Below are 12683 nucleotides of genomic sequence, written 5' to 3'. Positions count from 1 at the left end.
CTTGGTGGAGTCTTAAAATAGGTCTATCAACCTGTTCTTGACAGGAAATGTTCTTGTGAATGATGTTTGAAATCAAAAAGCTCTGAACTTGATCTTTATTTTTGTATTATTTAATCTCTTTAGGTACTTACACATAACATAATGTGAAGTTAGAAATTGTGGGAAGATTTATGTTTACACATTCATTATTTTGTATGAATTATTTAATTTGAAACATCATTTATTCTCACCTTTGAATCAACAGAAGCTTCCATTAAATCATTAGTGAGTAACAAAATACCCATAACTTCTGTTCTCTTTCAATTGATTCACTTGCTATGACACATATAGTGTATAACACTTTTATAACAAACACAGGCCTGCAGAGTATTTGCTTGAACTGGGGTAGGCATTCAGAACTGAATGAATCACTGATACAACAGAAAGGACAGAGTGAACCATCACACCCATAGATCTATGGTCTTTCTGTGTATCTCTCTGTGGATAAAGTTGGATCAATATGCAAAATGTTGTTGTTACTTGAGTAAACTTGAGTTCATTAGAAGTGACCTGGTTTGGGATTGAGCATAAGTAACAAACACAATGCACATACAGTATATTACCTCTCAGGTGGTACCTGAACAGAGCTCAAGGTGAGAAGTAATAGTATTTTGAATAAAAAACATTTCAAATTTACAGACTCGATAGGCCAAAGCATTCCACCTGTGCTCTCCAATAACTGGGTCACGACTAGAGGGTGCAATTTCCTTTGTCTCATAAGAGGACCCCATCTAGAGGGAAGATCTGCTCCCAGGTTGAAAACATCTTGGGGTGTGTGTGGCTCTGAGATTTAAGAGTAGGAACAAAATTTTGTGGTTTGCGTTAGTGAAACTGAGTGACACAGCATTGAAACATGCCACTCTGTGCTCAGGTGGTAAAGTCTTCTGATTGGAAACTATTTCCAATCTGTTACCAATAAGAGGAAAAATTATTCTTATGTGGGGTCAGAGAGTTTTATTAAGAATCTCTGCTCATGGCTGTGGGGAATTGCTTAAGTTTGTAGTTGCTTTTTCAGCATTCTTGGGAATACTGTACATATATACAATGGTTACAATATCAGAACCCAAATACACAAGTATGCATAAGGGACTTGTGTTTGAGAGCCTTTGGAGCTGCAGTACCTTCTGGGCTGGGTGCATGAACAGAATACAGTATACTAAATCCCTCTTGGGTGGCAACAGATGTGGAGCAAGCTTTTCCCTGATGCTTATGCATCTGTCCAGGAACTCGGAGAAGTGTGGCTTCACTCCCATGGCACAGGTTACTAGAGATTTGGTGGTGAGCCAGTACTACAGGCAAAAGCATATGGAATATGCCTGGGTGTGGTGTGGCTTCACAGTGGAGGACCCAAAATAATGTCCATAGCCCTGTGATGTAGGTATAAAGTGCTTTGTTCAATGTGTTTAAATAAACTCTGAAACAATGTTTTACTTCATCTCACTGTTACTTTAGCGCGATGGACCCAGAGATTTTTTATCTAATGTTTCAAGCAATGAGCCACAACTGTGGCACTGTTTTCAACTGACTTAGGTGCAATCTAGCTGAAAGATTCATTTCTGTGAATGTAAATGATTTTACCTCATGAGGTACACCAATAGCTCTTTTGTGCAGGGACTCCATCAACAGCATTTTATCCTAGGAGGAAATTTTGGGGCCTGTTCTCTATTCTCCACATAAGTCCATGCTTCTATTAGATTATAGAATAAAAAAAATTATTTTTCTTTTATACTGACGATACTCAGATATACCTATCTATGAGATTGGAAAACTGCCTGTGAACTTCATGCTGTTTTCTTGACATGAAAACACGCCTTCCTTAAAATTTTGCCACCAAACAGTGTTTCTTTACAATACTTGTTCAATTCCCCCTTCCTCTGGCACACCAGTGGAACGTTCATATTATAAATTTTATTTTATTTTCTTTTTACTTGTCTTTTAAGTTAGACTTCCAAAATAATTTCATTACAAAAACTGTCCTTTTTCCAGAGCAGCACAGATACAGTATACAGTACTGTATACTTGTTGTTGTTTTTAAAAAAAAAAAGTTTACATTTTTTAAAATTGTACAGCACTATGTGATGTACATGAAAAAAGTTCTCTGTTCACATTTTATTAGGCCTATAATAAATGAAGCTTCAAAAAAGAATTTCTTTGTTTACAAAGTGATTAATCACCTTATTCTGGAACTACACTAGATGAGTGTGAATAAGGACGAGCCGTGACATTACGCACGGCGCACAGAGTGCGTCGGTTGGCAGACAGACACACAGCCATGTCCCCACGTCACCGCTCTGGGCAGGGGCTCCGTCAGGGGCCGGTTCTCCGCAGACTGGACCTGGTCACATTGGGAAGTATGCGAGAGGCGGGCGGAGGCATGGCAATGTGTGTGTGTCTCCTGTCACAGCAACGTTATCAAAGCTTGCGAATATTGACTGGCTGCTAATGTATGTGCAATGAAGCACAGTTGCGTTCTTGTGTAAGCACAGCGGAGAGGGAAGAACGGGACGCTCTTGTTGCTGGTAAGCGAGATTTTTTCTCTCCAGCTAACGCCTAAAAGTGCAGCTAGCAAGCTAATCTGCTTTGACGCTATGATACAGCAGATAAACCAACCAATTGTAGCCAGAATAGCTCACGCTATTCGGAGTTGAGATTATAATAAAGTTACACCCGCTGACATGATTTCCATAACTTTTAACGCAATTTCTTGACCCATCTCTGTCACATTAGTTTGTTTGGTGTATATTTTACATTGCTAGCCATACACAATTTGCTAGCAATGTCGGCTAATGTTAGCTAACGTTCACAGCGTCAGCTTTCTGGGTTGTTGCAAAGCAAATACCAACAATAAACATTCGGCGTTTTAGTGTGCAGCCGAAACTATCATGGCTGTGGTGAATTGTGCTAGTTTAACGTAGTGTCTCAAACCTTGAACTCATGATCTTAATGTTATATGTTAAATGAACAGTTTGCCGCTGGTGATTATAACCACAGGGAAACTGCCCTCCTAATCTGGCACGAACACGAATGTTCGCAGCCCCCCCCCCTTTTTTTTTCTTTGAAAACAGCTGTGTCATGATACTTATTTACTTATGTCATGATACTGTACTTATTTAGCTGTCTAATATTATCAACCAGATAGCTCATGTGTGCAAACAAGCTCTGCTAGAACCATCACACCAGTTTTAGCATGAGCTGTTGCTGCAGTGGAGCTGCCAATCAGCTAGCTTTGCGATTGTAATCGATACAGTTGTCTTCTCTACAGTATCGCTGTCAACACGTCAAATTCATGGCTGGAATAAGTCAAGTACCTGCGTAATAATCTCGCATAACTCGGACATCCACAAGATTATTAGACAAAATTATACTGTAAACACTTAGTTTTTCAAAGAATGATGGTGCCTTTGTTGTGACTGAAGATTGTCGTGCGTATTCAAAGGCCTTGAACTATCAAACATCACCTACAGCATCAGAGATTATGACTCACTAAACACAACTGTGATTCAGTGAATGGGATGTACTGTAGAGGCTGACTAGGATAAGTATTCTCATATCCCCTGTAGTTAATATCAGTGGTTTGTAAACATGTTTGCTGCTGATAAACATGCTTTTCTAATCTGACGCAACAAGAATACAGTACGAGCAACAACTTTGCTTCAGAGACAGTTTGGTCGTAATACTGTAACCTCAGTTCTAAAGTTATAAAGCATCTATAATAACAGATTAAGATGATCTCTCATTTCTTAGGATGGTACCACATATGTCCTATTGATTTGATCTCTGCCACCACTGTTCTACACAAGGTATCTTTTGGACTAGCTCGTTTTCTCTTCCCTTCTGGGATCCAGTATAGTGCTGCTCTTGTATTGTCATCCTTTTTACTTCTGAGTACATATGTCCTGTCTACCTTCATCTCCGTTTCTCAAGTATAGTTCCTATGCTTTCTTGTCTGCATTTACTCAATAGTTTTTCATTTGAGGTCTTATTTCATCAAAATATTCTTAAGATTCCCTGTAGGTTCTTTGTGCGGATGACGGATAGCTTATTAAGGTAATTTTCTGTCATTCACCGGCATTCTAATACGTATAAGAGGAATGCAGCTCTGGTATGATTTCAGTTTGGTCTTGATGCTGTATTGCTGCGACTTTCAAATATTGTTGAGCATATTGAAGGCGTATCTGGCATCACTGAAGGGGTTCTTAATATCCTTACCGGCGCCTCCCTGACCTGTAACAATGCTTCTCAATTAAGTCCATGGTTTGTAAAATGTTTCCATTTACCCAGATTGTGAAGGTTCTGTATGTAGGGGGTTATCTGATTTCTTTTGGCTGATCGTCAGGGCCAATCTTTTGAGCAAATTCACAGAGACGGGCTTATTTCTCTCGCATTTGTTGGTGAATTAGGAGCAGTGATTTTAAATACTTGGAGTCAACAGTCCAGATCAATGCTGGGCTTGCACTAGGAGCTAGTGTGACTAAGCCACTGTGGCTCATTGTAGAAGAATTGAGCAAGCCACAAGAAGCCACTCTGTATCCAAGACAGTGGCACAGCGCGTGGACGACCAATGCTCGTCGCGGGGGGGCATGTGGGGGATACCAAACACAGGGGGCGTCTGGAGGCCCTCCCCCATAAAATTTTTTAGAAAATGGGGTTGTTTTCCTGCATTCTGAGGGTAAAATCTTCTGTTCAGTTTACCTACAAAAATACACTAAAGTCAACAGTTCAAGCTTAACTGTCTTTATTTCTATCCTACTTTATGCAAGTATAAATGTGAGATTCAACACTTGAAAACTTGCATTCACTATTGAAGATACAGTTATCGCTCCGGGATTTTCGCAAGTCCAAACAAGTTGTAAGTTTTAGCCTTTTTTCCTAAAAATAAGAACAATATTATGGCTACACAGGCTAAAAATCTTGTAGCCAATCCGGAATTTACTTCGCCAATGGCGACGTGGTGAATGGCTAGCGCAAGCCCAGCAATGGAGAGTGTGAGAAAGAGGTGAAGAAGCATGTACAGGCAGGATGGAACAGGTGGCAGAGTGGAAGAGTGGGGTTACAGGGAGAAGAGATCAAGAAGGTGGAGGATTTTAAGTCCTTAGGGTCAACAGTCCAGAAAAATGGAGAGTGTGGAAAAGAGGTGAAGAAGCGTGTACAGACAGACAGGTGGAGGAAAGTGTCAGGTGTGATTTGTGATAGAAGAGTTTCAGCTAAAATGAAAGGAAAGATGCACAAAACAGGTGAGACCAGCGATGTTGTTTGGTCTAGAGACAGTGTCACTGAGGAAAAGACAGGAGACAGAGCTGGAGGTAGCAGAGATAAAGATGCTGAGGTTCTCTTTGGGAGTGACCAGGATGGATAGGATCAGGAATGAGTACATCAGAGGGACAGCAGATGTTAGAGGTTTTGGAGATAAAGTCAGAGAGGCCAGACTGAGATGGTTTGGACATGTCCATAGGAGAGATAGTGAATATATTGGTAGAAGGATGCTGAGTTTTGAACTGCCAGGCAGGAGGCCTAGAGGAAGACCAAAGAGGAGGTTTATGGATTTAGTGAAAGAGGACATGAAGGTAGTTGGTGTAAGAGAAGAGGATGCAGAAGACAGTGTTAGATGGAGGCAACTGATTTGCTGTGGCGACCCCTGAAGGGAAAAGCCGAATGGAAATGAAGAAGAAGCAACAAGCAAACATGTTTTTTCTGTGCAACTGTAATGTTTGTAACTTGAATAAGTAATACATTCAGAGTTACAGTGTTACCTCTACTTACAAAATTAATTGGTTCTGGAAGAAATTAAGTAAGTAGAAAATTTCGTAAGTAGAGACGCGTTTTCCATGCAAATGCCCCAATCCGTTCCAAGCCCACAAAAATTCAGATATAAATGTTTTATAAAGCATAAAAAGGCATCAAAACATGTAACAAATACATGTTACAATTAGATTATTACACAATAAATGAGAGTTGTGCATAACGTAACAAACAAAGAATAAAGAATAAAAATGATGGTCATTTACCTTGTAACTGCTGTTCCCATTGTTTTTTGCCCTCTTTGGTTCATACGCTTCTGCCTCACCATGCCAAAAAACAGAGTGAATTTCAGTCCTCCTTTTGATCTTCTCCAACTACCCACGCGATGCGTTAAACTCCTATAACTTCCTTTTGTTTTAATAACGTGGTGATTGTAGATGCATTACGGCCATATTCTTTGGCGAGATCAACCAAAAGCATCCCCTTTTCATGCTTTTCTTATCTCTTGCTTTGTTTGTATGGACAAAAAAACTCTTTTCTTCATCTTTTCTTTTCCTCTTTTCTGTATCACTTTCTTGGGGTCCATAGTGAATACTCAAAAAGTTAATACAGTATATTTGCACAAAACTATCAGAACACCTCACGGGTCGAGAGACGAATGACGAGGACCCTGCATGAACACCGATCTAGCTCCACACAGAGAGAGGTCCCTCTTAGCCAATGGGATGCCAGGAAGATACTAGGTAATAGCCAATGACAGAGCAGCAATGAGAATGTTGCGTTCAGGAACCTGTAGGAGCTGCGAGTATCAGCCGATAATGTATTTTACCTTACGTAAGTAGAATTTTCTTTCGTAACTAGAGGCAATATTTTCCTGCTGAGAAATTGCGTAAGTAGAGTAATTCGTAAGTAGAGGTACCACTGAATAAATAGTAGTTACATTTATTTTACATTACATTGAGGCAACTGATTCGCTGTGGCGACCCCTGAAGGGAAAAGCCAATAGGAGAAGAAGTGGTCATCTGCATCTAGGTCATCTGCAAAATTTCAGTATTCCAGATATGAAAAGGAAGTCCATCTCATATCTCTGTTTTGATCTTCTCATGTTCGAACATCACCCAATGTATGGCAAAGTTGAAAAGTAGTGTTGACATCACACACCTATGTCTCACGTTTTCACTGCAAAACTGCAAAAAACATCTTGTTCTGCATCAGTCATAAAAAGTTGCTTGCTTTTCTGTAATTGGTTCTTCAATGGTTCCTCTATATTTTCCACTCATTACTGTTGTGATCTTATACAGTTTTCTTTGTCCCTCTATTCTAGCTGCATCCTCTGTTTTTCTAGCTCGATTAACCATAAATGTTCCTTTGTTTGCTCTAACCTTCCGTCTAATTTTGCGGTTTGTCTCCTGGCAGACATTTGGTGTTGCTTTCTTCTGTGTCAGGATGTATTTTGTTCTCCGTGCTTTCCAATGCTTGGAATTGGTTCTTTAGTTGTAGTACAAATACATTCTTCACTATTGGATCACACGGTTACTCCACAGTACATTATATCATAATCATCATAATCATATATCATAATCATAATCAATAATGTCTTCTTCACTCCTGTTTTCCTCAATTTTACTTTGAATATTGCTATTTCAAGGTGGTTGTCACCACCAACATCGACTTCTCGATTCACCCTAACATCAAGTAACGATCTTCTCCAGGTCCTCTTGATCAGTAGCTGGTCAGTCTGCTTTCAGGCTCTGCCATTTATTGTCATGTCAACTTGTGAATGTCTTTGTGTGGAAAGAGAGTTCCTCCCACAACATCATCATAGGTGCTTTAATGTTCTAAAAGCCTTTCTCCATTATCATTCCTATTATCGCAAGCTTCCTTTCCCGTAGCTCTTTCGATCATTTTGTTGTTTCCTACTTTGAAATTCCATTCTCCCATTATAATCTTCAGACTGTGCTTCAGTGGACTCTCCATTTCTGCCTGCAGCTGCTCGTAGAATTAATCTTTGACATCACTGTCGTTTGTTGGATCAGAACACTGAATGATAGTGGTGTTAACCTGCTCACCTTTCAATCTGATCTTGATAAGTCCAGTATTGACTGCTTTCCATTCAATAAGGCTCTTATCTCTACCTTCAGTTTGATGGGTACTCCATCACAGTGTTGGCCCGCCTTTCTAAATAGATCGTAAGACTGTTTCACCTGTTGTGATTTTCGTCTTCCTGCTCCTGTCCATCTGCTCTCACTTATACCAAGAACATTCAAGATGTAACGTCTCATCTCAGATGATGGGGATGGGGTCGTTAACTCTGTGCCCCTTTCCAAACCTTTTGCCGTCTTTGGCACAGATGATCCTACCAGGACTTTGAGAATCCAGTCTATATTGCTGAAGGGTCACAGGGATGCACCAAGTGCCCCACCATGATAAAGTGGCAATCCCACTGAGGTCAATACAAGATGATCTTTAATTCTATAAAACTAAAATAAATTTCTATATACGGTCATAAATTCTATTAACACTCTTATTGTATGACTAATAATACAGGTAATCACCAGCCCTGACTGGGGGAATCCCAAGGCGTTCCCAGGCCAGAGATTGCAGTCTATTTATCTAATTATTTACAGTAATTTGAACGTTTTTAAACCCCATACTGATATTAAACCATATTCTGTATTACCTTTTTCCCACACTCTTATCAACTGATTAAGGCACTTTCGTGTCTCACGGAAGTGGTATACTACAGTATCTATGTTTGTATTGTGGAATGTTAGAAAATGTGACACTCCTATCTTGAGGACTACTTATAGTAATAATAACATAAAGCAAAAAAAATTTTCAGACTTTTCTCATACCATGAAAATGTCATATTGTTGCAATCTTTGGTTCAACTTTTTTAAGAATTGCATTTTTACTTTTTTTTATATCAGATGTTTTGGTTTTCACAGGATTTATGGAGTCCCTTTGATGAAAGATAACATGTGAAAGTAAATTCTGGTCACATGTTTGAAAAGGTTTGTACTAACCTATGTCATGACATTGACTCTATGTTTTCAGGACTAATGGCTCCAGAGTGACATGCCATGGCTTTAATGATCCCCCCAGTGAAACTGAAATGGCTTGAGCACCTAAACAGCTCATGGATCACAGAGGACAGCGAGTCAATAGCCACGCGGGAGGGAGTTTCTGTGCTCTACTCAAAGCTGCTGGCCAACAAAGAGGCTGTGCTGCTTCCACAGCAGGTGCTATGTTTGAAGGGCCCTCAACTTCCAGACTTTGAGCGTGAATCCCTCTCCAGCGATGAACAGGAACACTACCTGGATGCCCTACTCAGCAGCCAGTTGGCCTTGGCCAAGATGGTCTGCTCTGACTCTCCCTTTGCGGCTGCCCTGCGCAAACGTGTGCTGGTGCTCCAGCGCATCTTTTATGCACTTTCAAACAAGTATCACGACAAGGGAAAGGTCAAGCAGCAGCAGCACTCTCCAGAGAACAACTCAGGCTCAGCCGATCTGCACTCTGTCAGCGAGCGGCCACGCTCCAGCACTGATGCCCTCATTGAAATGGGTGTTCGCACGAGCCTCAGCCTTCTGTTTGCTTTGCTACGTCAGAGTTGGATGATGCCTCCTCCACCTAACCCCTGTGGAGGTCCTGAGTCCAGCGTAAACTTGTGCAATGATGTAATTCACACAGCCATCGATGTGGTCAACTCTCTGCCACCCCTCTCTCTGGCTAATGAGAGTAAGATCCCACCAATGGGTCTGGACTGTCTGGCCCAGCTCACTGCTTTTCTGAAGGGAGTCACCATGCCAAACTCGGGGGCGGATATTTTAGGGCGTCGGCTCGCCTCAGAGCTTCTGCTAGGGCTCTCCTCCCAGAGGGGTTCCCTGCGCTACTTGCTTGAGTGGATTGAGATGGCCTTGGCTGCATCAGCTATGGTCAGTACTATGGAGGAGAATAAGGTGCTACAAAACCAAGAGGGGCTCATTGGCTATGATTGTTTTATGAACATCCTCATGCAGATGAGACGCTCTTTGGTAAGTAGAAGTTCATTTTCTGTTTTCTGATGTTTTGTTTCATTCACAGGGCATGACTCAAATACCAAAATATAGTTGATAGGTGCTTTTTGATAATTTGGGAATTTTGAAAATTTTGAAAATTAACAGGAAATGCAGTTACCAGGGACAACTTACATAAGTTTCATCTGTCTTTCTTCAAGGAGGTACTTACTAGGGGAGGGATCCCGAGTATTTTGTATTTGTTTTCAAGAATATTTGTTTGAGTATAGTGAAAATTCAAGAAATGTTTTACACCATGCTTTGAATTTATGCATGGACTTAATGGGTTTGTTTATGTGACTTTTTAAGGGCTCCTCTGCAGATCGCAGCCAGTGGCGAGAGCCCACGCGAACCGCTGATGGCCTGTGTTCATTGTATGAGGCAGCACTCTGTCTTTTTGAAGAAGTAAGATACAATATATCAATAAAGTGTGTTCATGTAACACTGAAACTTTATGATTTACAAGTGTGGGCAGCCTATGAGTCTTGTACAAATCTATAAAACAGGTACTTCTGTTGTCACTCAGTAAAGTGTTTGTAATTGTATTTGAAGAGGAACAGTTGTGGATGTTGTTCCATAGTATGAAGAATAAACAAACCTGCACCCATTCTTTAACTGCTGTTTGTTCCAGGTAGGCAGAATGGCATCAGACTACTCTCGCACCTGTGTCAGTCCCGACAGCATACAGACTGGTGAGGCACCTGTGGTGTCTGAAACCTGTGAGGTTTATGTGTGGGGAAGTAACAGCAGCCACCAACTCGTGGAGGGGACACAGGAAAAGATCCTGCAGCCCAAGATGGCTGCCAGCTTTGCTGATGCTCAGACAGTAAGAGAAAGCCTTTCACATATCATAAAGGAAGAGATATATCCTATGTTGCATTCATTATAATCAAGCACTGGTTCAGAAGCGGTGTCACTTAGGTATTATTATATAAAATATTTTTCTCTAGAAATGAGTCAGCATGAAATAATGGGTTTTTACATAGACATAGAATATTGTGAAGGGCTCAAATTCCAGTTCTCTTACATGAAAACGTCATCTGTATGTCAAAGCAATGTTACATGCTGTATTTGTGAGACTAAATGCCCATCCACAAAACACTTCTGGATAAAAAGTGCATTGCAGTATACCCCAAATTTTCTGAAAAATTGGAAGAGTGTAAACAACCAAAACCACCATACAGCTTGTATGGTAGAGTCGAGGCCTGTTATTTATACCCCTTTTTAACCAAAAATCTCAAAATTAGCTTTTAAGCTCTAAGCCTACATCTACAGAACCAGGTGAGTTATTGTTTACACTGTGCACTAGACATGACTAGTCAGCTCACAATCTCTACATACCTCAGTGCTTACCTGCTACCTGGGTGTTGTTCCACACCTAATGACTGGTCTCAGTCAGTGACACTAGAGCTTGGATGGCCATGTGTACATGCTGAGTCAACTTGCACTCTTTCACCAACCCTTAACACACTTTTTTTTTCACATTTCCCTGCAGATTGAGGCCGGTCAGTACTGCACTTTTGTAATCTCTTCTGATGGCTCTGTGCGTGCCTGTGGAAAAGGCAGCTATGGCCGTCTGGGTCTTGGGGACTCCAACAATCAATCAACGCTGAAGAAGCTAACGTTTGAACCACACCGTGCCATCAAAAAGGTGTCTTCATCTAAGGGCTCTGATGGTCACACACTGACCTTCACTACAGAGGGTGAGGTGTTCAGTTGGGGTGATGGCGATTACGGCAAACTTGGTCATGGGAACAGCTCAACACAGAAATACCCGAAACTTATCCAGGGGCCACTGCAGGGAAAGGTATGGTTCTACTTGTGTTATTGTGTAATGTCTTATTTTATTGAAATGGTACACATTCCAACTTCAAATTCTTTTAAATGCACTCATTCCTTAGAAAGGAACTTGCAACAACTATTCACTTCATGATCTGTTTTCAATCTACAAAGAAGCTTGCTGTTGCAATAATTATCAGATAAATGTTTTTTTCAATACGTGTTTCTTTGCATTTTGTATAGTAATTTTAGTTATTATCTACTTATTACAGTGTGTGTGGTTTATGTTATGTGGCAGGTGGTGGTATGTGTGTCTGCCGGCTATAGACATAGTGCAGCAGTCAGTGAGGACGGAGAGTTGTATACATGGGGCGAAGGAGATTTTGGACGATTGGGTAGGTTGCTGATCCATCCTAAAAATTATCACTTAAAGATATAATATGCGGCAACAGAATGTCTTTAAAATGACTTGATCTGGCAAATGTATTTTGTTGATTAGGTTGTATACATTTTATTTAGTCACCTGTTCAGTCACGTAGAGTCAGAGATTGAGGAAGGAAATTGATAAAAGTCACTGAAATAAATAAAACTTTAAAACGATAGCTCGGTCAGATAAAACAGATTCAGCCACATCATGGAAATCAGAAGCAGATTGTTTCCATCACCCTTTTAAAAATTCTGACAGGGAATATCTTTTTGATGTCTTTGATGGCAGGTCATGGTGACAGCAATAGCCGAAACATTCCTACCCTGGTAAAAGACATCAGCAATGTGGGAGAGGTATCATGTGGTAGCTCCCACACTATTGCACTTTCAAAGGATGGGCGCACCGTGTGGTCTTTCGGAGGCGGAGACAATGGTGTGTAGACTATCGTCACTGTTTCCCCTACCATTCTACTGAGGGAAAATACCTGCATTTTGTAACGCTGTCAGAGTGGTGAGCATGGAATCACGCGCTCTTTTGGGAGTAGCAGCATTAAAACCTTCAGTGCTCCGTGTCCAAGTACAGAAAAGAGCCAGAGTATTGCATGCCCTACGTCCAAGAAGCAGCAAAAGTTGCAATGTTACAAA

At 40.8% G+C, this 12683-nt stretch overlaps 1 protein-coding gene across 7 annotated transcripts in view; it reads left to right on the top strand.

Annotated features, from left to right (window-relative positions):
- The first annotated feature begins 2374 nt into the window (after positions 1-2374).
- The window catches only part of herc1 (HECT and RLD domain containing E3 ubiquitin protein ligase family member 1), a 59134-nt gene continuing 48825 nt past the window's right edge, over positions 2375-12683 (top strand). For all 7 annotated transcript variants that reach the window (XM_068332546.1, XM_068332797.1, XM_068332712.1 and 4 more), the window contains exons 1-7: positions 2375-2558; positions 8836-9812; positions 10143-10238; positions 10465-10659; positions 11329-11640; positions 11911-12007; positions 12328-12471. In XM_068332546.1, coding sequence (XP_068188647.1) covers positions 8862-9812; positions 10143-10238; positions 10465-10659; positions 11329-11640; positions 11911-12007; positions 12328-12471 — 1795 coding nt within the window. In that variant the 5' untranslated portion in view covers positions 2375-2558; positions 8836-8861. The remainder of the gene's footprint in view (positions 2559-8835; positions 9813-10142; positions 10239-10464; positions 10660-11328; positions 11641-11910; positions 12008-12327; positions 12472-12683) is intronic.

This window comes from Antennarius striatus, chromosome 1 (genome assembly GCF_040054535.1).
Source record: "Antennarius striatus isolate MH-2024 chromosome 1, ASM4005453v1, whole genome shotgun sequence".
Taxonomy (NCBI): Eukaryota; Metazoa; Chordata; class Actinopteri; order Lophiiformes; family Antennariidae; genus Antennarius; species Antennarius striatus.
This window is presented reverse-complemented; position numbering and strand designations above follow the sequence as displayed.